This window comes from Ictidomys tridecemlineatus, unplaced genomic scaffold, assembly GCF_052094955.1.
Source record: "Ictidomys tridecemlineatus isolate mIctTri1 unplaced genomic scaffold, mIctTri1.hap1 Scaffold_304, whole genome shotgun sequence".
In the NCBI taxonomy this organism is placed as follows: domain Eukaryota; kingdom Metazoa; phylum Chordata; class Mammalia; order Rodentia; family Sciuridae; genus Ictidomys; species Ictidomys tridecemlineatus.
In genome coordinates this window covers 213,242-240,771 of record NW_027522379.1, presented here as the reverse complement: position 1 = coordinate 240,771, position 27,530 = coordinate 213,242, and the positions used below count along the sequence as shown (strand labels likewise).

General features: G+C 40.6%; 1 protein-coding gene and 1 pseudogene across 2 annotated transcripts in view; one reads left to right on the top strand and one right to left on the bottom strand.

The window, feature by feature from the left end:
- Positions 1-9,397: 9,397 nt before the first annotated feature.
- The window catches only part of LOC144373208 (transport and Golgi organization protein 1 homolog), a 161,641-nt gene continuing 143,508 nt past the window's right edge, over positions 9,398-27,530 (top strand). For both annotated transcript variants that reach the window (XM_078036321.1, XM_078036323.1), the window contains exon 1: positions 9,398-9,574. In XM_078036321.1, coding sequence (XP_077892447.1) covers positions 9,413-9,574 — 162 coding nt within the window. In that variant the 5' untranslated portion in view covers positions 9,398-9,412. The remainder of the gene's footprint in view (positions 9,575-27,530) is intronic.
- Positions 17,857-19,729, bottom strand: LOC144373206 (transmembrane 9 superfamily member 3-like; annotated as a pseudogene).

Sequence of the window (27,530 nt, the reverse complement as noted above, 5' to 3'; positions counted from 1 at the left end):
AAAGTGCATTTTCCAGAAAGCATTCCAATATCAAGGGAAAAAAATTACAAAAGTTAACAAACACTGAAAAGCATTATGGATTTCATTATGATTGTCTATAAGAATATGTAAATGACAATGCCTGGAAGTATTTTATTGATCTATTTATTTTCTATTTTGGCTTCTCTCCACCCATATATCCAATCAAGGCGCTGAATTAGATAAAAGCCTTTTGTTGTTTGCAAGATGATTTACACAAGGGCCCAATGTGGATCTGTGTGGTTGGATCTAGAAGGTATTTCTTCTCATGGTGTTGGCTAAAACAAAGTGTTTGGACAAGATCTTTTCAAAACCTTCAATTATGGCAATGGTCTCATACTGGTTTCCATGCTCACTATCTTATGATAGATGCATACAAATAATGTCATGTTGACAACATGTTTAGCATTTCCAGTGCATCCAGTTATTGTCATTATGTCTGAAACCAGAATGTGATCATAGAGCTATGTTACACATTTACATATCAATTTCCTAACTTAGTTTTAATATATATGGAGATGTTCACGATTCTTGATGTACTACAGACTACAGATGCTCCTTGACTTATGATGGGGTTACATCCTAATAAACTCAATGTATTTGATACCCCTATGTGAACGTCTAGTGCGTTCGGGTCCCTGGGTAAGGGTCACAAAAAACCAGGACACAGGGGATGCAGAGCAAAGGCTGCAAATGCAACTGCATGCTGACGTTTATTTCTCAGCTCCTTTTATACATTTCTTGACATAAGGCAAACAATTCCTTAGTTACATAGTGCCCGCATTGCCCTAATAACATGCTTCAGCAAATATACAAAGCTAAACTCTGATCGTTCCTGTTTATTTGCACAGTAAAGCTAAGAGTTCTTTTATAGAGTTTTATAGAGTTTATAAAACCCTAAAGCTGCATGTGTTTCTTTACTATGTACTGTTCCCAGGCTAAGTATGCCAAGAGCCTCTCCCTTTTGGCCCAGGTGTACAAAGCTTGTGACTTAAGATAAGGGGAAGAGAACATTTTCTCCTCCTAGCTTGGCTTGCCTTCAGCTGACCTTTGTCTTAGCCACTGCTTTAGCACAACCTTGGGCTTTAGGGGGCTTCAACAAGCATACTGAACCTCAACACCCCTAAGCTTAGCTTAGCAACACAGGGATCATAGCTCAGCAACACAGCACATGCATGGCTGACTGGGGGCTGTGGCTGCCTGGCATTATGGGGAGTATTGTAGTACATGTCACTACCTGGGGGAAAAAAGCAAAATTCAAAGCGAAAGCACAGTTTCTATTGACTGTACTTGGCTTTCACATGATAAATAAATTTAAAAAATCTTTAGTTTAAATCATAGTACATCAGAAGCTTCTGTGCATCCTATAGGTATCTGCTGGAAAAATCACCTTTGCCTGTGGAAATACAAATGTCCTTTAAATTACTATTAAAAACAGCATGATCTACACATTTCTGTAAAAATGTATATGTCTCTTGGAATTAATATGTTATCATGGACTAAAATGTGCTATACTGATGATTAGAATTTAAAAAAAAAAAAGAACTTGATTAGTTAAGGCCCCAAACTCTGTCCTGGATCTATCTGCCCAATGGGCACTTTGCCAGCTTTATTTATAATAACTATTTTCTTCCCTAATATTCAAATATAACAGCTAACCAATGTTTTCATTTATGATGGTGGCTTTGAAATTAATTGTAGTATTTAACTGGCATGGGTTTAACAGTTGGATTTTATTTTTAATGAATATTTTTAGAAGATGTGTCAAGGCAGTGTTAAATATGCCTTAAGCAAATAGTAAAAAAATTGATTTTTGTAAATTAAAATAAGCAAAACTATCACAGTTTGGGCTTAAAATACACCTATTAAGATACCATTTAATTCACAAACATTATTTCTTACAGCATTTGTAAAAAGCAATTATTATTTTTTCCCAGAGAACAGATTATTGTATCTGATAATTTATTCTTCATTCAGTTCAATTAAGCTAAACAATTTGGTGAAATGTTTTTTCAATAGTATTTGAAACAAAGCTGGGAATAAAACAACACACATGTTATTAACAGTCTGTTATGCACAAGTCACTATGCTGGTGGACACAAGAGAGACAAGTGTTAGAGACACTCCTTTGAGAATCTTACAACCTGATGGGAACCTATAAAATCAAACCCAGTCATATTGACATTGCTTTATATAATTATAAATAAAGAATACTGATTAAAACTATAAGTAAAGTTTGGTGTATATTTATTGAAACGAGACATCAAAATTTAATCAGTAAGTAAGAAAAGATTTGATAAAGAAGGAACAATTTGTGATGGGTCTTAATGATGGGTAGGTTTGCATGAATAGAGATAGAAATTGATGCTGAACTTGGGCCTAACCTGTGCTGAGGCTCCCTTGCAAATCTGCATGGTCAATCTGGGCAGAGACTGAGCTCCTGCTGGGGTCTGCAGGTAGTGTGAAAGACCAGGTCTTACCCTGTGCTCCTGCTCCCGTTCAGGTCATAGAAGCTGATGTGGGCCAGTACTGAGCCCCAGCTGGTGTCTGTCTGTGGCCAGAGGAGATCCTGGGCCATGCCTGAGTTCTGGAGAGAGTTCCAGTGGGCGAAGGCATTCCTGAGCTCCAGCATGGTTGGCTGGTGGGTGCAGGTTGTCCAGACCAAACCTGAGCTCTGGTGGAGGTCTCACAGAGGTTTTATGGACCCGGGCTACCCTGTCCCCTGGCTCTTGGGCATGTTGGCAATGTAGATCTAGGCAGAACCTTAGATCCAGCAGGGATCAGTTGGTGGAGGAATGGACCCTGTGTTACCCTGGGCACCATCTCCTGTGCAGGTCGGCAAGGCGTACCTGTGTGAGACCTATGGCTACAAATTTCCTAGAAAAAAACAGGAGAAAAAAACCCTTCATTGTCCAGTCATTCTCATTAGTCTTGGCAATGATTTCTTTCTTTTTTCTTTTTTACTTCCTTCCTTCCTTCCATCCTTTCTCTCTCTCTCTCTCTCTCTCTCTCTCTCTCTCTCTCTCTCTCTTTCTTTCTTTCTATCTTTCTTGATACAACATCTATAGCACAGACAACAAAAGCAAGAATAGATAATGGACAACATCTGCCCATAATACAGAAGGGGACAAAAATCAGTGCAGGAGACAACCTGTAGATGTGAGGAAACACTTGAGTCTGAATTTCCAAAATATATAAGAATGTCCTAGAGTTTAATGGGAAAAATGTTACCAATCCAGTGAAACTATGGCCCAAGAGCTGAGAGAGACATCTCTGGAAGGAGGGCTGTTTATGATTGTAAGCAACCCCCAGGAAAGGCATGGGTGTGAGCAATGCAATGGTGCCCAATGACTTTCCCCAGGGACCTGAGGTCTGATCCCTAGCCAATGGGGACCTTGATTACAATGATCAATTTCATGGTAAAATTTAAAAATTTGCCATAATAACTATACATAAGTTATTTGAGTTGGAATTCTTGGGTTAAAGGAAAGTGTGCACTTCAAATTTTGATATATATTTTAAACTTCTCTGCAGAAGGGTTATGACAATTTTTCATTGCAATTATCAGAGCATGACAATTCCATTTTCCAACACTGTCAACATTAGGTTTTCTCATTTTCTTTATTCTTTTTATGTGATATGCACACACACAAATGTACTTTATATATTCTTTGGATTACTATATTGACATGAAATGCCATCTCAAGTGTATGGTATGTGATATTTTATAAACAGCCTACATTTGTCTTTTCGCATTTTTATTAAGGTGTTTGTTTCTTTTTCTTGAATTTTACGAGCTCCGTATATGATTAACCTCTAGTGAGCTGTTCAGAAACCCAAAGGAACATCATCAAAGTACTGTTTTCTACCAACTGGGAACAATTTTGCCTCATGTAGAGAGCCCTTTGCCAGCTTGGGAATTCTGGTTCTATTTCCAAATTTCAGATGTGAAATCAAATTTTTCAGATGGGGTATTCTGGTGAATATGATTGATATTGGTGAAAGTCAGGGAAGAAATCTTCAATATTTTACAATGATGTTTAATTTTTACATGGATAACATTTGGGTCACCCAAATCAGGCTTAGGTAATATAAGTAAGTCTCTTGCATTGAAGAATAGAGTCAATCCATGATGTCCTACTGAAAGTAAATGTGAATAAAATCAAGAATATGAATGAACTAGTTTTCTTTCTTTTTCCTTCCTTCCTTTATTTATTTATTGTTTTGGCTATTTATTTATTCATCAGCTCCTGGGGGGTTTCCCCTAGTGGGATTGATCCATACCTAATTAGGATCCTGGCAGCCATGCAGATCCATGAGGAGGATCTGGCCTTACCTGAGCTCCATTGGGAGTCTGCTGATGGGTGCATACAGTCCTGGGCCCTGCCTGAGTTCTGGAAGTGTCTGCCAGTGGACTGAGATAGTCCTGGGATGAGCCTCAAATCTGGTGAGGGTCTGCTGGACTCAGGCCTACCCTAGGTAAGGACACCCATGCAGTTGCAATAGGCTGATCTAGACAGAGCCTGAGCTCCAGAAGACGTCATCCAGTGGTGGGATGGTCCTAGGCTTACCCTGAGCATGAGCTCAGGAGAGTTTGGCCAGGCAGATCAGATCTAGGCATAAGCTCCTGCAATGGTTGGCTGGTGGGGGAATGGACCTGTGGCCATTCTGTGCCCAGGCTTCCACTGCAGGTCGTCCTCACAGATCTGGGGTGATCCTGAGCTCCCAAAGATGTGTGGCAATGAGTGGAGGAAGTCCTGGGCTGAGCCTAAGAACCACAGATGTCAGGTGGTGGCAGGTAGAACCAGGGCTTTCCCTGAGGCCTGGCTCCTGGGCAGAGCTTGAGGTCCAGGTGAGGTGTGCAGGTGGTGGGATGGAACCAGTCCTACACTTGCCAAGGTTCCCGTGCATGTTGGAGAGGCAATCCTGAGCCAAGCCTAAGCTCCACCTGCTATCTAGCAGTGGAGAAATGAACTCAGGCCTACTATTGGACTCCCACAGGTGTACTAGGATAGTGTGCGCTGAGCCCAAGCTCCAGCAGGAGTTAGCAAGTGAGCAGAGGCAGTCCTGGCCCGGGCCTGAGTCTGGTGTGCATCTGACCATAGATAGAGGTGGTATTGGGCCGAGTCTAAGCTCCAGCGGGGATCAGACACTGGTGGGATGGCACTATGTCTATCCATGTGTAGGCTCCCAAGTAGGTGGACTAGGCTGATCGGAGAAGAACCAGAGTCCAGAAAGTGTCTGCCTTTGGGGTGAGGCTATAGAGCTTGTGGCCTGAGCTCTACCAGGGGCCTACTTGTGGCAGTTGATCCCAGGCCTACCTTGGACCAGGCTCCCACACCTGTCAGCACTGCTGATCTGGGTGGGGTTGAACTTGGGTGATTGATTGTCAGTGGGTAGAGTCATTCATGAGCAGAGCCTGAGCTTTGGTGCCAGTCTCATGATGACTGGATCGACTTGGGCTACCCTGGGCTCTGGCTTTGTGTCCTGCCAGGACACTGAGTTGGATCTGGTTAGAGCTGGAGCTCTGGTGGGATTCTGCAAGTGGCAGGATGGAACTGGGCCTCCCTTGCACAGGATCCTGCGCAGGTCAGCAAGGCCAATCTTGGCCATGTTTGAGCTCTGCCTGTGGGCAGAGACGGTCCTGTGTCTGGCCTTAGGGCTGCTTGGGGCCTGCTTGTGGCAGTTGGTTTAAGGCCTAACTTGGGGCAGGCTTGCTTGCCTGTCAGAGGGAGATCTGGACTGGGGCTGAACTTTGGTGACTGTCTGACAGTGGACAGTCATTTCTGGGAGGAGCCTGAGCTCAGGTACCAGTCTGAAGGTGACTTGATGGACTTGGGCTACCCTAGGCTCTACCTCTGTCTCCTACCATATTGTCGAGTTGGATCTGGCCAGAGCTGGAGCTTGGTGGGGGTCTGCAGCTGTCAGGATGGAGCTCAGCCTCCCCTTGCCTGGGCTCTTGTGCAGGTCAGAAAGGAAAATATGGGCTATTTATGAGCAGCAGGGGACTGCATGAGGGTAGTGGTGGTCTTGGGCCAAGCCTGAGCTCCAGCAGGGCTCAGACAGTAGAGGAATGGAACATTCCTAACCTTTCCCTGGCTCTGGTGCAGATGCTCCAGCTAGACCTGGGCTGGGAATGAGCTCTGGAGAGTGTCTTGCCTGTGGGCAGAGTCGGTCCTGGACCAAGCCTGAGCAGAGGTGGAGGTCTGGTGATGGCCATGTGTTCCCAGTGTTACCCTGTGCCAGGGCTCCTGTGCACATCTGCAAGGGTTAACTGGTTGAATGCTAAGATACAGCAGGGTGTCAGCTGTTGGCAGGTGCTGAGGGCCATTACCAAGTAGGAATGACGCATCAAAATCCTTGCCAGCGTACCCCATGTTAAATGGACTTGCCTTGGAAATTTGCTGCGACCTTGCTTGTGTGTTTGAGAAAGGTGACCCTGCTCAATCACCAGGGTGGATCCAAGATTAGGGTGTATTTTGCAGGAAGTATCCCCGTCCTTGGGTTTAGGGCGTGACAATAGGAGTTTTAGGGAAGTTGGAGGTTGAAGATTATTCCTGCTGAGGGTAGGGCGTGCCTGCTGCCTGAGTTCCCGCTGAGTTCTCCTGGAGAGAAAGTATTTAGGACTTGAATTGTGCGGGAGATGGGGATTGCCCCTGTACCTGTGTGGAGGCAGTGTGAGATCGGGAATAAAGAATCGCTGTTTGAACCTACAAAGGTGTGTGGTGGCTCGTGATTCTGGTGCCAAGCCGAGACCTTGGCAGGCAGGAGGGAACAGGATCTACCCTGTCAGGACTTCTCAGTGGATCAGCAAGGTGGATTGGGGCACAGATGAGCTCTGGCAGAGGTGGGCCTTTGGGCAGAGACTGTCTTGTTTCTGGCCTGATCTCTGCTCAGAGCCTGCTTGTGGCAGTTGGATCCAGGCCTACCTTGGGCCAAGTTCCTGCACCTGTCAGCAAGGCTGATCTGGGTGGCTGCCAAAATGACTTTTGGTAGGGTAGGCCTTTGGGCAGAGACTGCTAGTCTCATGGTTACTGGATTGCCTTGGGCTACCCTGGGCTAGGACTTCATCTCCTGCCATATCATGGAGTTGGATCTGGGTAGAGCTGGAGGTCTGGTGGGGTTTTGCCTGTGGCGAGATGACATTGGGCCTATCTTTGCCTCTGCCTTCAAGCAGGTCAGCCGGGCCAATCTTGGCCGAATTTGAGCTCCACTTGTTGATCGGAGGTGGTCCCGTGTCTGGCCTGAGCTCTTCTTGGGGCCTGCTTATTTCAGCTGGTACCAGGTCTACCTTGGACTATGCTCCCGTGCCTGTCAGTGAGGCTGATCTTGGTTGGGGCTGAAGTTCTGCAGCTGTCTGTCAGTGGGCAGAGTAGGTCCTGGGCAGAGCCTGAATTCCAATGCAAGCCTCTTGATGACTGGAAGGACAGGGCAACCCTGGACACTGGTTTTGTCCTCACAGGTCCTCATGGTGACTCTGGACTGGATCTGAGCTCCTGCAGTGGTCTGCTGGTGGGCAGAGGCAGTCACCACGGCCCAAGGCTCAGCTCTGGGGAGGGTCAGCCAGTGTTGGGATGGACCTGGACCTACCCTTTCCTGGGCTCCATACAGGTTTGTGAGGCTGATCTGGGCAGAGCCTGAATTCCAACAGGTGTCTGCCAGTGTGGGGACGTGGTCCTGGGCCAGACTTGAGCTCGGTGCAGGTCTCCCAGTTGAGGGATGGACACTGGCCTACCCTGTGTCTGGCCTCCTGCCCAGGTCAGCGGGGGCAGATCTGGACTGTACATGAGCTCTGGTTGGTGTCTGCAGGTGAGTAGAAGCATTCTGGGCTGGGCCTGAGCATCCCACTGCAGCTCCAGTGCATCTGGAAAGGGCCTGAGCTCCGGTGGGTATCTCTGGACCTTTATTTTATTCATTTGTTCATAGAAGGTACTGAGAGTCAAACCCAGTGCCTCACACGTGGGAGACAAAGGTTCTATCACTGAGTCACAACCTCAGCCCTATTTGCTTCTTGTTGACCTTTAATCATACCATATTTTTGTTCTATATCATTTTTTTCATGCATGAATTTGAATTTTAATAAATAGCTATTATTTGATATCACCAGCAATGCTTCCCAAGCTGGCCCCAAATCAGACCTTGATCCTCAGCAGGATTACATCCCACACATCCACATCACCTCTGGCATAGGTGCGAAAGAGAGATAACTAAGACATGGTCCATGACTCTCAAGTTTTGGGAAAAATTGCTTTGAAGAGGTAAAGGGTAAGGCGACACTTGACAGAGATCTGCAGAATTTAGAGCAGGTATGTTTTTGAATAAGATTTATGTATTGATAGTTTGTTTATTTCCTTTTTGCTGATGTTGATTTATCTGTAATTTGTTTTTCATTTTTCTTTTTGGAACAGGGATCCAACCCAAGGCTTTGGGAATGAGAGGCAAGCACTTTGCGGCTTTGCCATTGATCGCTTCCCAGGCCATTCATTCATTGTCAGCGTGGGAATTTGGGGCTGATTCTATGAATGAATCTACTATGAATATTAAAAAGAGACTGACCAATGGCATTAGTATGTGTCCGACCCAATCAGCATAACTTTGGACCAATAGCATTGGTACTTTTTTCAAGTCCTAATTAGCATAAGTTTGGACCAATAGCAGTGGTACTTCCTTCAAGTCCTAATTAGCATAAGTTTGGACCAATAGCATTGGACCAAGTGCTATATAAACCCCTTGGAGGCTGTTCTGCGAAGAGAAGCTGCCAGTCCATCCAGATTGCCTCGCCGGAGCCTCGCCGGAGCCTCGCCGGAGCCTCGCCGGAGCCTCGCCTCGCCGGAGCCTCGCCTCGCCGGAGCCTCGCCTCGCCGGAGCCTCGCCTCGCCGGAGCCTCGCCTCGCCGGAGCCTCGCCTCGCCGGAGCCTCGCCTCGCCGGAGCCTCGCCGGAGCCTCCCCTGGCCGGAGCCTCGCCTCGCCTGGCCGGAGCCTCGCCTCGCCTCGCCTCGCCTCGCCTCGCCTCGCCTCGCCTCGCCTCGCCTCGCCTCGCCTCGCCTGGCCGGAGCCTCGCCTGGCCGGAGCCTCGCCTGGCCGGAGCCTCGCCTGGCCGGAGCCTCGCCTGGCCGGAGCCTGGCCGGAGCCTGGCCGGAGCCTCGCCTCGCCTCTCCGGAGCCTCGCCTCGCCTCTCCGGAGCCTCGCCTCGCCTCTCCGGAGCCTCGCCTCGCCTCTCCGGAGCCTCGCCTCGCCTCTCCGGAGCCTCGCCTCGCCTCTCCGGAGCCTCGCCTCGCCTCTCCGGAGCCTCGCCTCGCCTCTCCGGAGCCTCTCCGGAGTCCCGAGGAAGTTCCAGCCTGCTTTGTTTCCCGGAGATGGTTCCTCGACTTCATAGAGACTGCCAAAAGAAGAAATGGTTGAGGATCTGCGGGGGTCTGCTGCAGCCCTGCGTGGAATGGCCCGCCATGAAGAGCTAGGACTTCTCTCTGCTGCCGAGGCCTCCCTGCCCCTCGCGGGCAGCGCCTACCTGCCAGCAGAAGCCATGGAGCTTCGTCTTCGAACTCCGGTTTCAAAGGTATTGTTATATTTTAGATAATTAGTCTAAATATTGAAATTTGTTAATTTTAATTTCCAATAGTGAAAATTATGAGATTTATAAAGAATAGAAAATTATTTCCCACAGTTCTGGAGGTAAGAAGCCAGAAAAAGTCTGTCCCAATAGTTGAGTCATCATTTGGCAGAAAAGTGGGAGAGAGTATACCCACTCTTAAAAGCCCTTTTACTTTCCATTCATTTGATGTTGATTTGAGTGTTATTAAATATGATTTTATTAATTTTCACTTATTGGTTGTTTAAATTATAAAATCCGTTTTAAAGATTTTTTTAAGTTGTTAATGGACTGTTTATTTTGTTTATATGCGGTACTGAGAATTAAACCCGGTTCCTCACACATACTAGGCAAGTGCTCTACCACTGAGCCACAACCCTGGCGTTTTTTTTGGTGTTAAGTTTTGTGAGTTCTGCATATATCCTAGGGATTAATGCTCTGAGGTGCATGTGGGGAAGATTCTCCCATTCTGTAGGCTCTCTTTTCACATTATTGATTGTGTCCTTTGCTGAGAATATACTTTTTAGTTTGAATCTATCCTGTTTATTAATTATTGAATTTACTTCTTGGAATATAGGAGTCTCCTTAAGGAAGTCAGGTCTTAGGCTGTCATAGTCAAGATGTGGGCCTACCTTTCCTTCTATTAGGCACAGGTAGTCTGTTCTAGTGCCTAAATTTTGATTCATTTTCAATTGAGTTTTGTCAAGAGTGAGAGAGAGGGCTTTACTTTCTGTTTTGTTTTATGTGGCTTTACAATTTTCCCTGCACCACTTGTTGAATAGACTTTTTAAATTTAATGTATGTTTTTGGTGCCTTTGTCTAGTATGATATAACGGTATTTTGTGAGTTTGTCTCTGTGTCTTCTGTTCTGTACCGTTCATTGGTCTCTCTGTTGTTTTGGTGCCAATGCAATGCTGTTTTTTGTTACCGTGGCTCTGTAGTACAGTTTAAGCTATACTATTATGGTGTGTCTTACTTCACTCTTCTTGCTAAGTATTGCTTTGGCTATTCTGAATCTTATTTTTCCACATGAATTTCATGGTTGCTTTTTCTAGTTCTGTGAAGAATTGTCTTTGGGATTTTAATATGAATTCCATTAAAATTTATCCCCAAGCACAAATTAGTTAAAACTGAAAAAGAATCCCAGTTCACTATGGACCTGACAGCTATCTGGTCACTGGTGTCTGTTGAGCCAGCTACTATCTCCTGCACACTGGGTGGTGGCTAAGCTGAGGTTACTTGTTGCATTTCGGTGTTAATGGTGTCTTAGAGTTGAGTCTACTCTGCATGTTGGTGCTGACTTCTAGATTCAGGCACACTTTTGCCACCACACAACCTGGGATACTTTTCTGGTTTTTTTAAACTTAAATGTGTCTGAAAATTTCTTTGGGTCCTTTAACCACTTTGCTTGATCAACGTCTGTGTGCTAGGCACTACACTAGGTGTGGAGTACAGAGTGAATAGGCCAAGTCCTTGCCATGGCACTCAATGAAGTTTGTAGGATAATCATAGCATCTATATCTACCTCAATGTTACTGTGAAACTTAGAAGACGGTATGTCTGTTAATAACTGCAGTGCTGAGGACTGTAATATTGTTGAGGAAATTCACAGACGATTTCATCAGGCACCACCTTGTTTTTGTCTGGGAAGTCAGAGCAATATAAAGTTGTTACTTTTTCTGTAATAAAAACATTGTTTTATTAGTTACACATGACAGTACAATTCTCTGGACAATTCGTACATTTGAATCAAATGGGGTATAATTTCTCATTTTTCTGATTGTACAGGTTGCAGACTCACATTGGTCATACACTCACCTATATATACATACAGCAATAATGTCTATTTTATTCTGCTGCCCTTCCTATCCCCCCTTCCCCCCTCCCCTGAAATCTCTCTACCCCATCTAATGTGATATACTTCCTTTTTTTTTTCTCCTCGCAACATCATACATGTATTCTGTATAATGATGAGGGTCTCCTTCCATCTTCCGTGCAATTCCCCTTCTCCCTCTTTTTCCCTTCCACCTCTCTTTCCTATTTAGTGGTAACCTTCTTCTCAATGCTCTTCCTCCCTATCCCATTTTGAGTCACATCCCTTATATCAGAGAAGACATTCGGCATTTGTTTTTTAGGGATTGGCTAACTTCACTTAGCATAATCTGCTCTAATGTCAACTATTTCCCTGTAAATGCCATGATATTGTTATTTTTAGTGCTGAGTAATATTCCATTGTGTATAAATGCCACATTTTTTTATCCATTCATCTATTGAAGGGCATCTAGTTTGGTTCCACAGTCTAGCTACTGTGAATTGTGCTGCTATAAACATTGTGGCTGTGTCCCTGTAGTATTCTCTTTTTAGGTCTTTTGGCTATAGTCCGAGAAGGGGAATAGCTTGGTCAAATGGTGTTTCCATTCCCAGATTTCCAAGGAATCTCCATACTGCTTTCCAAATTGGCTGCACCAATTTGCAGTTCCACCAGCAATGCATGAGTGTACCTTTTTTCCCACATCCTCCCCAGCACTTATTGTTGCTTGACTTCATAATGGCTGTTATTCTTATTGAAATGAGATGGTATCTTAGAGTAGTTTTGATTTGCATTTTTCTATTTGCTAGAGATGGTGAGCATTTTTCATGTATTTGTTGATTGATTGTATATCCTCTTCTCAGAAGTATCTTTTCAGGTCCTTGGCCCATTTGTTGATTGGTTAATTTAATTTTTGTTGTTGTTTTAAATGTTTGAGTTCTTCCTATACTCTAGAGATTAGAGCTCTATCTGATGTGAGGGGTAAAAATTTGTTTCCAGGATGTAGGCTCCCTATTCTCCTCACATATTATTTCTCTTGCTGAGAAAAAAAACTTTTTAGGTTGAATTCATCCCATTTTTTGATTCTTGTGCTTTAGGTGTCTTATTAAGGAATTTGGGGCCTGCCCCCACATGAGAAAAACAGACATTTAACACAGTTTATATCTGAAACCTGTGAATTTCAGGGATCCCTGTGAGTTGCCTGTCTCCAGGTCAGACACACAGTTCTGTGCTTACTCAGTACAGGCTTGGAGACCCTTGAAGCTTCTCCTATAACCATGAGAGCCAGTGCTTCATAGTCGGTGGCAAATTCCGAGTCTCCAGCTCACATAGATGACATATCCCTATGGTGCTGACTTCCCCCCAATCAGTTCATCTCCTGCCTTCACATACTCACTGGCTGCCATTTAGCTGGAAGGCCCTGTTCCATGATGGGAATGTTCTAGACTTTGCCTTAATTGTTCAGAGCTCTTGGAGAGGGGCCTGGCCTTTCCTAATCCCCAGAACAGTGTGTCCTCTTCATGGTCCTGTTATTACTGGCTGTGAGTGTGCTTTTTGCAGATGGTGGTGTACTGCAAGCTCATACCAGATTCATTTTGTGTCCTCTTCCTTATAGCACTTAGCAAGGTGCTGAGAGTTGGTCTGAAAAATGACCCAAAACTTCATGACCATATGGTTAGGAAAACCTAGGGGTTGGAGGCAATGATAGTCTGGAGAGAAACCAATTCCTCCTAGGGAAACACATGCACAATCAAACTTCATTTTAGTAAAACAACATCCTGCACACTAAAACCAAGTAATTCTGGATGGATTTCGGAGAGTTAAAAAAATGAAGGGAAAACAGAAGTAGAACATAAAATTGAATAGTTTTTCAATTTCTGCTTGGGATCCGGTTGTCACTGTCAGATCACACTGTGCTCTAGCTGGGGATCATGAATATATCACATGAAGTGAGAGATGTAGAAACACATATTCAGTTATTTGTCTTGTTGCGACACAGCACATTTCCTTAGTCTTTTATGAGGGAAAAATTACACATTTCCTTTAAATATTGCTCCTAATGAATGCTATGCTAAGGCTGTTCTGCCTCAGCCAATAAAGACCTGGGCTTTGTTCAGAGGGTCCCAGATTTTTAGAAAAAGGCTAAGCAGCAGAGAGAGAGACACATATCAAATCAGTTGTCAGAACAGGACTCCACCATGACTGTAAATATTGAGCAATCACTTCTGGTTCTGTGATTTAGTATCTGTGCTGCCTCTGCATCTGGTGGTCTCTAACTGATAAGCTGGCTTTTGACATTGGCCTGCATGAGGACACCACAGGTGAAGACTTGGGGATGGTGGAGAGCCTGGCTGGGGTTGGGTTGGACCATTGTGTGAGATGCCATGGAAGATGCATTAGACCAATACCTGGTGGGTAGAATCAGGAAAAAGTGCTTTCTTCTTGACATTGATAGAGGGAAGGAAGTCTGAATTTTTCCTAATGGCAATCCCCAGGTAATTAGTTGGATATTCAAACTAGGTTTCAAACTCTACTCTTTCATGAGTTTGGAGGGGAAAACTAGTACTTACTATTTAGCTTACTGGGTGTTAACTATCATAGTGTGCACTGGTTAGTTTATAAAATATCACTGCATATCTCTCATTTTAATCAGATTTTAAGTTTACACATGTAAAGTCCTCAATGTCAACATACAAACAAAATAGAGAATGAGAACCTCCTTCATTTCTCTGACCATAGGCCATTGTGCTGAATTTAATATCTGTTAAGGAGATACGCATTTCCATATTTTTGAAACAAATATAGGTATATATTAACATACTTATACTTTTGGAAAGTCAAAATAAGAGAACTCTTCTCAGTTCTCTGAGGATTTAGACTTAATTGATAAACTCAGAACCACATTTAAATAAATAAATAAAATTAAGGCTCATTGGCAAATAAATAAATAAATGAAAACCAATAGCATACATTTTCTGGAATGCTATTGCACAGTAAAGTGGTGAGTATTGATAACATTTAGATATGGTATATTTCAACAAGGTGGAAGAAAAGATCCCACATGTTTTCACCATATAAAAAGGGGAAATGTTTAAGGAGGTGGGTGTCTAACCTGATATAAACATTGTACCTTATTTGGTGTATCAAATCATCACATGGTACTCTATAAATACATAGAATTTTTACATTTTATATATCAGCGACAAATTTAAAATATTTTCCATATTCTCTGAAGTTTTGTAAACAAAACATGATTAAAAAGTTATTTATTAATAAATAACTTCTGAGAATCCTAGGCACTCTCATTTCATTTTCCATAGGCTCAGTAATACTTCTGTATTTTCTCTAGGCTTTTGGTATTCTCATCTAATATATTTTGGCACACTGTTAAATGAAATTAAAGTGAAGGTTGCTCTTCAGCAGACATATAAGACAGGTTCTGGAGATTGTGTTCCTATGATAAGATGTTAAGATGATACAGTAAGTCCCTTCCCCTGCATCAGATCCCTTGTGATACTCTGCACCCCCATAGATCTACTTTTACTGAATTACTGGATTATTTATTGTATTTGTTGTCTGCTTCTCTTCATCAGAATGGCACCCACAAGGCAGGTGACTATTTTTCTTGTTTATTGATGTATCATAAGCTACTGTGAAACAGTGGTTGGCAAATAAATAGTGGTTACAGTATAAATGGTTGTGTGAGTGAATGCAAAACTAACTACAACTCTAAAATGTGGATCTGGTGAATAAAGATAAGGAATTCTGCCAGGTGACCTGCAAGTAAGAGAGATTGTGTAAGGAAAGCGTCATGAAGCACAGGCTACATATTGATGCTAAGGATGCTTCAGAAATATTATTGGATTAGTCTTCATTGACTCATGCAAAATTAACTTTAACAGGAGATTTTCTACCTCAGGGGCAAGTCTTTTGGGATAAAGGTCAAGGCAAGGTGTATATCCCTATCTGAGCTACTCTTTTCTTTGGCTCTGAATGTAGATTTAAATGCAGAAGTACATGGAAAAGTAAATCCCCTTTTCTTAACAAATAAGATAACTGGGAATCAGCAGTTTCTTAAAGCAAACTTTTTCACTTTCCCCCTTTTCCCAAAGCAGCAGATTTCTGGTCTCACCAATCAACTAACCATGTGAGTTGGGGGAGGAGGCATCTGCATTTGTCACTGGGATCAGTTCCCTCACTCCCAGGGCAGGTGGCTACAGACTCCCCAGTCCCCACCCTGTAACAACTGAAGCTTCAGACAGCCTTCCTTCCAAGAGCACCTTCCCAGTGGGTGATCTGGTGACACAGGGGAACCAGGACTCTTCTGGGGTCTAGACTGACAGTTTCCCTGGACCAGGTAAATGCTGCCTGCTGGGCCCTGGCCAGGCATCCTCAGCTAATGGGATAACAGAAACAAAGTTACAGTCCCCTGTCAGGGACAAGAATGAAGGCCAGGGGAACTGGGGCTGTTATTGCTGCAAAGCAGATTTCTCTGACATCTCCCTGCATTTTGCTGTTTTTCCCCAGTGGTGACCAATAACATCCTAGGCTGAAAGAGTTTTGTATTGTCTGGTTGTGCAACAAAGGAAGGAGAAACAGAGGCCTGACCTTGTGTCTCCTATTTATTTCTTCAAAAAAAATTCTCTTGTTCTGCAAGGGATAGAATCCAGGGCCTCACATATGCCAGGCAAGTACTGTGCCCCTGAGCTCCACCCCGCTGCCATCTTATCTTTTTTTATGCTCCATTCAGTAGTCAGCAGCTGTGCTGGTTCTTACTTCCAGTGCATCCAGAACCTGGCCTCCACTCTATGCCTCCATTGCTCTGGCCTCCCTGGTCAAGCTGTGGCCTCTCCTGGTGCCTGGGATGACCCCAGTGGGCTCTTGGCTTCTCCACCTCTAGATTTCTATCTGTAGGAAAAGACCAGTGGAGGGTATACTTCCAATCCTTTCCTTTTTAAATGAAGCACTGCCACTACTAAAGTTTGAATCTGGAATGATCCCTACAGGCCCAGGTGAGAAAGCTTTGATCACAGCCACAGGTGCTATTGGGAGGAAGTGGGATCTTTAAGGGGGAGGCTAGTGGGGAGCTTCCTGTTAAGGGCCTCCTTTCATGGGACTGAGGAATCCTGGTCTCTTAATTTCCCACTCTCTGCTTCCCAGCCACCATTAAGTGAGTCACTTGCCAGCATGCACTGCGAGGTAGATATGTGGTTTCACCCCAGGTCCAAGAACAACAGGGCAACCAACCACGGAGTGAAGCCTGCAAAAGTCAGCCAGAACATACCTGTGTCTTTTAAAGCTGATTACCTCATATATTTGTCACAGTAATGGAAGGCAATGAAAGTACAAAGCAGGGGAGGGGACCACAGAGAAAAAAAGTGTAACTTAGTGAAAAATTATGTGGAACACCCTAGAACCAAGTCAACAACAGCACCTTGTCAGCATCCCACATGGCTGCATCCTAGACCTAGTCCCTCCTTCCTCCGGAAGTAACCAGCACCAGGGCACACAAGCTCAAGGGCTAAGACAGACACCCCATACACCACTTGGTATGTCTTTGTGCAGTTCTTGGTTTGCAGGTTCTCCGCCCTGTGTGTCTTTTCCTTGGTCTCTTTGTTATAGTGGCAGGCCCTGGGATCCATGGACGTCCTCACATCTGGATTTTGCTAATTCATATTTAGAATATTGCACACATCTTTCTTTCTCTTTCTTCCATATCTCTTGCAAAATGGCAGCTGGATGTAGAGACCTGTTCAGAGTAATCTGTGATGCTGAAAAAAGTTCTGAATTTTAAAGTAGATATTGGGACCTGAGGCAAATAACATTAAAAACAAGATCATGATGCTAATGTCCACCAATTGAAGCTCACCAGGCTGTCACCTGTGGTCAGAGTCAGTTTACCTAGATTTCTGGTGGCTCCACAGCCACACAGAAGCATTTCAGAAAGAAACATGGAGCAGTGACCCTTAGAAGATTCTGTCTTTTATTCAATGACTCCACGATGTGAGTCAGGACAGGGGCAAGAAGTGAGGCAGCTTGGTGATTGAGCATCTTCAATCACTTTTGTACTTTTGTCTCAGGGGTGGGAAGATTACTGGAGAGTCACAGTCCATGTTGGTAAAGAGGTTGCTCGCTAAATGGCCATTTCCCCTTGTTCTGGGCAAACCTGGGGTAGGTAATGCCTGGTAAGAAAAAGGTTGGCTCCGTAATTTCTGTTGCCTCAGAGTCAGTTTTTGATATGACCACCATGTGGTCCTGCCTGAGGTTTTTGTTCTATTAGGAGTGCTTTTGTTGACTTGTGGAGATCATGGACGAGCCACCTATTATCAGGAAGGCCATTTCCCTTTCTCAGTTCCTTTCAGGGTTTAGATGAAAACAGCACTGACTTCTACCCATATAAAAGAGAAATTGATCCAAATTTCCAGGTTTTCTTGTGTCTCTAGTCAATTTACACATTAGTATAGATTTTTTTGACAAAGGCCCTTGTTCCCATGTAAACAAGTGCTCCACACATTACCCCAAGGCTGTGCTAAATACCACCATATATCCAAAGTAAAATGATGTTTGAAGTAAGCCATACATCTTTGTTTCAAAAAAAAATATTAGTAAAACGAATACGTGTAAACAGGGATTGAAGTTGATTCAGCAGAGAGAAAACTTGTCCACTGCCACCTATAATCCCATTTAGCAAGAAGTATGTGCACACAATATCACATAGATGGTAACAATGCAAAGGATGGCCAGAACCAGCATTATGAAGTCATAGACATAATAGATGTGAAAATGAAATACATTTCAATAAAGATAGAGCCAAAAGGTAAAATACTTCCCAGGCAAACAATAACTGCAGGCTACATAAAATATTTTTTCTCCAGTATAGGACAAGGCACAGCATTGGCACAACAAAGGAAGTTGGGCTGACCTAACAAATTTCAGCCAAGTATTATACCAATAAGATTTAGATTTTTGTTCCAAAAGGAATGGCTCTTGAAGCATGGTAATAAATAAATATAAAATTGAAGAAGGCCTGCAGCACACTGAAGCTGGGATAAGGAATGCCCCAGTGAACATCTGTTTTACCCATCTCCTTTCTCCTTGTCTAGCATACAGACTTCTTCCAAAATAATCATTCATTGGTGATGTAGCAGCATAGAAAAATATATAAATCTTCTATCATTGCAATAATAATAACAATGAGAAACACAGGAAATATCTGAAATCCAGAACCAAGTAGAGAGGAAAATATTAGCTGGTGTCTTGATGATCTAAATACATCTCCATGCACCTGTTTCTATCCATATCCATCTCCTAAGTCTATCCATGTCAGCCATTTCTTCATTACTGAACCAGACATAATCTTTCCTTAAGTTCTCATTAAAATCATTGAAACTAAGCCTATCAAGAAGATCACCATCCTGAAGGAGTTGAAAATTAAAAACCAATGAATCCCCTGTTGAAAAAAGGATGGATCACAAGATATTTGTGCAATCGTTCTTCAAATTTTACATCTGAATTTTTCCATTTTACCAAATATGACATCTGTATTTTGGTATTGGGAACAGTTTCACATTTCCTCCAACAATTAAATTTCCATTAAAATCTATTTCAAGCTTTTTGTAGGTCCAAAGATAACAAACTTGTACATTTTCATCTGCTTCACCAATAATACCCCATATTGCTAAATCAACTATGTGCATCTGGTACCAGTAGTGAATTTTGATAGCATAAACAAAGGCATCTCTTTTCTTTATCAAAATCAATTTCACAGTAACTGGCTGGCATCACATCATCTTTAAATTTAATATCTAGACCACTAAATTCCATTTCAACTCCTTGAAATGTTTCTCCTAGAGCTTCATGGTAATGACTGTTACTTTTTTTGACCCCACACAGATTAGAAGTGAAAAGTACTTACATGTTTCGAGGCAATTTTGGAAGGGTCCAGCAGTTTTCATCCATAAGACAACTTCTTCTGTATCTTGAAACTGACTTTCCTGCCTTGCTCCAGTTCACCATTCTGAAAACCATCCAGTCCTAAGTGAAAGCCACTCCTAGAATTCTTAACATCCAATCTTGAATGTGAAAATGCAATTAAACCACCGATCAACTTTAGACCAAATGCAAGAGATTGTTTTGGGGCCAGGCCTTCCACTGGGAAACTGGAGACTTTAAGGTCAGAAGTGGCCTAAAAGACTACCATATGGAGCCTCTGCTGGGAACATGTGTTGATGCTCCTCTGCCTGGGCCCTGGGCAGCAGCAGCAGCAGTGCAGCAGAAGCTGACAGGCCAGGAGCGCCCTGCAGAGGCCTCATCCTGAGCGCTCATGCCTGACTGGCCCATCAATTGCTCTGCCTTTGGTGTTTGTGCGGCAGTGATTCGCATCCACAGGACACTGGCAGACTCAAGGCCTGGGCCCAGCTGCTCTGCTGATGCCCCTGCCTTAACAGCTCCTGTGCCGCCCTCCTGATCCTGCCAGCCTCTTTCTCTGACTCAGCCACAACAGCATTGTGCAGATTTAAGTGAGTTTTTGAAAAATGCTTATCCCACCCCCAAAAGATAAAAAATTCATAGGGACAAGGATATCACTTGTTCTCAATTTGAATCTCCCACACACCAGGCATAGAGCTTGCCAAAGGTGACTATATTTTTTGAAAGAATATATAAATAAATTTCTTTCAAATAGGTGAAATAAAAAGTAAATGAAGAAGTAATGAGTTGAGTGGAGTTAAGGAAGTAATTTTAAGAATGCTGTAGAGGGAGGGGTTGACAAAAGACTGAAGACTGGACCATGCGCCCTGATTGACAGACTGTTGGATCCTAGTGCCCCACAGTGCCCAGGAGCTGATCAAGGATAGGAAGCATTCATCACAAGACCTGATGGGGAGTCTTTCCCTGATTGTGTAGTTGGCTGCGATCTATTAGCTTACTTTGGATTCTAGTTCCATACTGTGTATATAGTAATTGTGTGACAAGCCAGAGACCATCTGTCACACAATTACTATATGTGCAAAGACTGGTTTTCAGACTGGATGGTTTTCAGTATGTGCAAAGCATGTGAGCATTAAATAAAGGCTGTTTTCATTTCTTCAGCTCCCTGTGCAGTTCTTTAGCATAATAGAAGATAGATAAGGAAAGCAGACAAACAGACATTTTAAAGCAGATTTTCAGAGTGGTCATCAATATATCATTATTGTAATTCTTCAAAGTTCTTGGTATTTTTTAATTGTATATCCATCAGGAACAAATCTAAGCTTATTTGTCTAAGGTAAGGAATTAAGGAATTTGTTTTTGCCTCTTATTTACTAAACTTTTTTAAAAGTCCAAGTTTTTAGAAAACATTTATTCACATGTCAGGCTTGATGTTGGGGTTACTAAGATAAAAAAAATTGATTTTTATCTCCAGGAAGTTCATTGTACATGGGAAATAGAGATGCACAAACCATGCATTTCTTTACACTGTGATAAGTAATATAATAGAGGTATTCACACAACGTATAAAATTGCAAACAAAGGCTAGAGGCATTTTATTTAGCTTCAAAATTGACTTTGGCAAAGGAGATTTTGTAAGGCAACTGTAAGAGTTTCTTTGTTTGAAGGAAAAGAAAATAGGAATCAGAGGGTGTGTGTGTGTGTGTGTGTGTGTGTGTTTGCAGTATCTTCATGGGGGGGTATAATTGGTATTTCAAGTGTGTTCAAAGCATGTGAAAAGTCATTAAGATTTCATATAGCAGTTTCTCACTTTTCATTCTATATAGCATTTCTGTTTAGTAATCATTGATGAGATGCTGTGGCAGACAAACCGGGGCCATAATGACTCTTTATTCTAAGGATAACGTGAACCCACTGGATTTTATTCAGAATTGCTTCTTAGCTTTTCTTTTTCCTTTCCTCTTTCTTTCTTTACACCACATACTCTTGTTCAATATTCACAAAAAGAATATGGCCTCCTTTAAAAGATTTTGACAATTCTAAATAAACATTATAAAACAATTATGATTTTGTCGATAATATTTTCCCAGTTACTCTATGGTGAATGATTTATTTAATTAAAGATGTCACCCTCCTTTTACCATACCCCCCCAACTCTTAGATGAAATTGTTATATGATTTCTTTGCAGTCACTGTGTTGAAAATAAAAGATTTAGGATCAGTGTGGTTAGTGGATAGATAATTTTCAGAATGAACTTAGGGGATCTGTTAGGAGTTTACTGTGTACTTCACGTAAAAATGATAAATGCCTGAATTGAAATAGTAGTGGTAAGAGCAGAGAGAGCAGGGTTGGTATGGGAGATACTTAAAGAGGTTGGATCAATAGGACTGGGTCAAAGTTTGAATGTGGGTTGGAAAAGATAGAAATGTTCAAGTTGACTGCCCAGGTTCTGACTCAGCCTTTTGGGTAGAAGGTGACCATATTACAGTGTGTTGAAGGGTTAGGTTCAGAAATAAGATAGGAAAAATTCTGAGTGTACCTGGGAATCTATTGATTTAGAGATGGATAATGTATAAAGTATATGGACATATTGACTGTAGCTCAAGAGAGAGATCTGATAGGCAAACAAAGATTTGAAGCTCATTGCTGAACAGACAGTAGTTGAAGTTATAGGATTGACTAAAATGTTCCAGGACAAAGTTAACTGGGATCATAAGAAGAAAATCCCATATTTACAGGGAGGAGGAAAAATAAAACCTGAAGGATACTAAACAGAATATCAGTGTAGTAGGAATTAAAGAAAATTATCAGAATCTTGGGAGATGATAGAGAAAATAATTTTAAGATTTTAAGATTATTCAAGAAGAAGGAGTCAATGTTAAAAGTGATTAAGAAGTCAAGGGGGTTAACCTCTACAATTGTCCATTTAATTTTGATGTTAAAAAAGCATAATGGCCATCATGAGGTGGCATTTTAATTTTTTTCTTTTAAAAAAGTGATTTCATTTAGAAAGAGAAAACAGAACGAAACCAAAAGTATACTGATCACAAAAACATCTACTTAATTTTCTAAATGTTACAAAACCAATTGATCATTTTTATGAAAAGGAAGAGAAATGGGTGTATTTTATTTGCCACTTCCATATCATTATTTCAGTAAATTGTTGATTTTAGTAAATCCATATTACTAAAAATGACAAAACTGCCTTCTCAAATCTTTTTTTTCAGGACATTAGCTGTATTTTCTTTATTATGTTAAGGTATAATTCAGAATGTTATTTTCTAACATATTATTAACAATTCTAGATTCATGTCACAGGGGTTATAGTTTGAAATTTTTCATCAAACTATTAATTCATTTTAAAGCAACAGCAACCAAACCTTGTAGCATCTCTTACGTGATTCACCAAATTAATCAGCAATTAAAAACATCAAGGAAAATGTATTCCCAGAGTGAGAATCTGCTCTTTGATTCAGGTCTTCAAGTTTAACTTCTAAGTATGGGAGACAACATATACAAAGTTAAAATCTGGTGTCAATGAAGACAGGAAAGAGGAAGAAACTATAAAGTTTCTCCTCTATTCCCTAACAATATCTGGTAAACAACAGGTCAACAAGTATTTCAAATTAATGTGAACACAAAGCTCAAAATAGCTTTGGCAATACAGGAGAGCAGAGAAACCACTCAACTGTATGCCAAGGACAAAAAATCAGATGAGAGGGTACAGGTGAAAAAACTGGCAGCAGGAGTAACATTTTGAGATGAGGAAGGAAAGAGATGCTTCCCTGGATTTGCCCACATTCTGAAGCAGGATTGTGTGAGTTATGCTTCCTAGATTTGTAGCACTTACAACATGCATGGCTAGTAACTCTGGAGATGTTAAATCAATTATGTATTTAATCCCAGGTCTCAATAAATTATTTCCTCAATAAATAATCTCTTCAATTAACTAAAGAAGATTCCAAGAATACATAGCATTTCCTATGTGAGGGTATCCTTTGTGAATAAATACATGTCTTCTTATTTCTTTGGTCTCTGTTCACCCAAAGGGCAGAGACAAGACAGCTAAAATGGGATTTATTCTCTCAATAAATTTAGCATTAAGAGTCTTTAGCCTTCAGAACATCTACAGAGCAATGGAATTATCTAATTCATATTAGGAGGGACAGAAGATTGTGTCTCTATAGAGTCAGAGAGGCACTCTAGATACTTCAGAAAATTATAAGCAGAGAACTTTCCAAAATCTCCTATGAAGCTATATCTGGTAAATGTAATTTACTTTCTAATTGACTTAAAATATTTTCAATTGGGAAATGAATTAGAATGTATAACTAAATATTTCAATAATCTAGCACAATGCATGACTTTAAGACTTGGAAAATCACAGCACATGTCAATATAAGCACATGGACACACACATGATTTGTATATTTCATTTAGGATATGACATAAGGAAATGCAAGATTAAATTCTGACATGGAAAATTGTCAAGTCTTCATGAAATTACATGCAGTTGAAGAGATTTAGAAAAGGCTTCATGTCTTACTTGATGTGCATAAATAATTTTTGAAAGAACTGCAAAAAGATACATTGTAAAAGAGGCATAGCTCTAGAAAGTTTATTAAACCAATGATAGCCAAAGGATGCCAACAAAGAAAAAGTATTTCGATTTCTGTGATCCTAAAGAACATCCTAGTTATTATTAGAAATAATAAAACATTATTTCATAAGATTGATTCCCAGTTTTCCAAATGTGAGAGCTGTTGGGAACAAATTAAAAAGCATTAGAAAGTGCATCAAAATCTCTGTTTGGAATGAATAAAATTGACACTAGAGATGTTGAGGCAGTTTCTTAGCTCCTGCTTGTGAAACCCTGGCCACATATGGGTGACTCCTTTCTGACACCCAGCTCCTATCTATTATTCAACCAGATTCATAGGTTGTATGCTACCTAGAAAATAACCCTTCCCTTGCTCCACTTAACCAAAATCTTACATGTTTTCAGGTTGTTTCTGAAATGTCACCTGCTTCATAAAGCCTTTTCTAAATCTCTTCAACTGAACGTAATCTCTCCTTCCACTGCCCTTGTAAAGAATCTCACTTCTCACCTTGTGACATCCATTTGTGTTATTGCCCACACTCCTTTTCAACTTCCTAGAAGGAACACAGTTTCTTGTTGAGATATGTATTCTTTCTCCCCTTAGACCAACATCAGATAGATGGATAAACAGACAACTGATGCTCAAATATTTTATTTTTAATTCAATTAAATTACAGAGAGGAAAAGCAGGCAGGTATAAAAGGATTTTAAAGGACAGACAGAAGACACTTTGGCCAAAATGTTGTTTATCAGAAGTGTGCAAATGGGCCTAAATAGAAGGTATCCTGCCAGTCTATGGATGGACGAATTCTCTTTTGTCCACACATGTTTTTAATTTTTCACTCTTATCACCATGGCTTGTTTATTATATTTGTGTCTTACTCACTTGCTTCCTACAGTTGATTTTCACAATGGTCATGTGCCAGTTGGCTAGAGCATGAAATGTTTCTTTGTGGAAGTCAAAAGTGGTACAATTACAAGGTCATTTTATCTCTGCACTTTTAATCAACCATTTAATTCATCCTGATATTTGACTTTTGTGTACTTCCAACTCATGAACATAATTTTACTTCTGACTTTAGATCCCATTTTAGAAATGTCAGCTCTGAGTTTTGAGTATTATTCTTCTTGGCTCTCCTCACTCTGACTCTTTCAACCTTGGCATCCTCCTTTGTAAGATCATTTTAAGCATTTTTTATTGGATTAAATGTAAAGAAGAGCCAGGGCATGGTATAGAAGACAGTATTTGTGATTGCTTTTCAGTATTACTTAAGTTTTGAATTTTTTTTGTCATCTAGCTCTTCCCCTTTAGTTTGTCAGATGGCTATTTCTGTGCTAAGTGGTTCTGAAGTCTTTGTTAGGGACAGTTCTGTTTCTATAATGATCCCTTAAATCAAGTGCAATATAGAACATTCAAAGATGTGATTTTATCTTCTTCAATTACTCATTCACTCCAAATTCCAATATACAGTATATAAGTAAAACTTCACAGAATTAGTTAAAAGTCTTTACGTGATTAATTTCAAAGTACATGTAAATTTATTTCCATGGAATATCAAGATTAAAAAGATGATATTCTAGAAGGTAATATTGTGGTCCTAAAATAAACTTTGTATATTCTGAGATAGTCTATACCATAGCTTTCAAAAAAATTTAAAAAATGTGAATTGAATTAAGATTCAAAATACATTTTAGGAGGAGTAAATTATGCATTTAAAAACCATTATATGTCTACAGTAGAAAGGATGTGCATAACATTAATTTATTTTAAAATTAATTACATTTAATTAAAATATAGGAAAATATTTCATGATAAGAAAATTAATAATTTGAGAATAACCATTTTTCAATTTGATAAAGGTTGTCTCCAAGCAAACAAGCAAGAATAAAAACATGCACCACCAACAAACAAACAAATGATAAAAATACCTACAGCCAACCACACACCTAATGAGGAAACACTAACTGCTTTCCTTCTAGAATTAGGAATAAGGTATGTTCACTTTTTCACATGTTTTCAACTGAAGCAACTGAAGTTTTACTGAAGCTTCTATTTGAGAAAGTAAAGCAAAAAAGAAAGGAAGGAAAGAAAGAAGAAAGAAAGGAAGGAAGAAAGAAAGGAAGGAAGGAAGGAAGGAAGGGTATTTGCATAAGAAAGAAAGAATTCAAATTACTTTTATTTGCCCAGAAGATTGTCACTTATGGAGAAAAATTACATGGATTGCACAAATATACTTCAAAAATGAATAAGTTAGTTTACTATGATTGCAGGATACAAGATAAATATACAATAAAATTGCATTTAAGTTAGGCACAATTAGACATTGAAATAAAACAAAATAGCATACATAATAGTAAGTTATATATAGTTACAAACATACAAAAAGTCAATTATGAACAATTACCAACAAGACATTTAACTTAACTTTTACAGAAAGAAATGCCATTGAAGTAATGCTCAATATTTTTGTCATTTGGGAAATTTAAATATTAAAAACACAAGATTACAGACATTCCCATTAGAATTTCAAATAGTTAAAAATTAACAAAATGTGATAAAATGCAATCATTAATTTTTATGAGTTGGCAAGGAGAAAGGGAAGGGAGTAAATTTAAGGTATGTTAGGAAGCTTTTAGGTGTGATGGATTGATTTTCATCTTGACTGTATTTATGGTTTCATGGATGTATCTATGTTAATAATTAAGTTGACTACTAAACATATCCAGAGTGAATTAGTAGATATTTTCCAGCTAACCCTGATTTAGAATGCTCATTACAACGTTTACAGGTTTACAGCGAGAGACCAAGAACATATCTTCTTACCTCAAGAAGAATGATAAATTTATAAATCAGGAAAATCATACCTGAACATATATATGATATATTTATGTTTGGATATATGTTTGAATATAACAACTGGTTGTAAATAACACCCCTATTTTAGCTCTCTTCCCCCCTGCCATTTGAAAGATGCTCTCATGGATGTGTACACATGTCAAAATTTATCCACTGTACACTATAATAATTTCTATATATATGGAAATTCTCTTTTCTACTTATGCACAATTAATGAATTTGTGTGTGTGTCATATTTCATCAGTTTCTTTAAAGTTTGGAATTCTAATAGGTATGTAATGGTATCTTAATTTGTGTTTCTCAATTTGCAAAGGATGTTGAGACTTACTTCACACACTTCGTGTGTGTGTGTGTGTGTGTGTGTGTGTGTGTGTGTGTGGTTGTGTATAATATATGTATTTTATATAGGTTTATGTATATGTATATATATGAATTAGGTTCAAAAATTGAACATTAAAATTAAATATTAAATTGCTTCCCTGGTAAAGTTAGAAAATACACACAAACATACATATTCATGTGACATAATTTTATAATTTTCAAAATGGGTCAAAACATAAACACACATATTTATGACACAAATTTATCGTTTTCAAAGGGTTTTGAAACATGACACCTATTTAACAAAGTTGTTTTGAAAATTAAATGAGTTAATGAAATTAAGATATTTAGAATATTATCTAAGCCCAAGGTAATTATTTAAATGCTATATATTCCTCCTGCTTA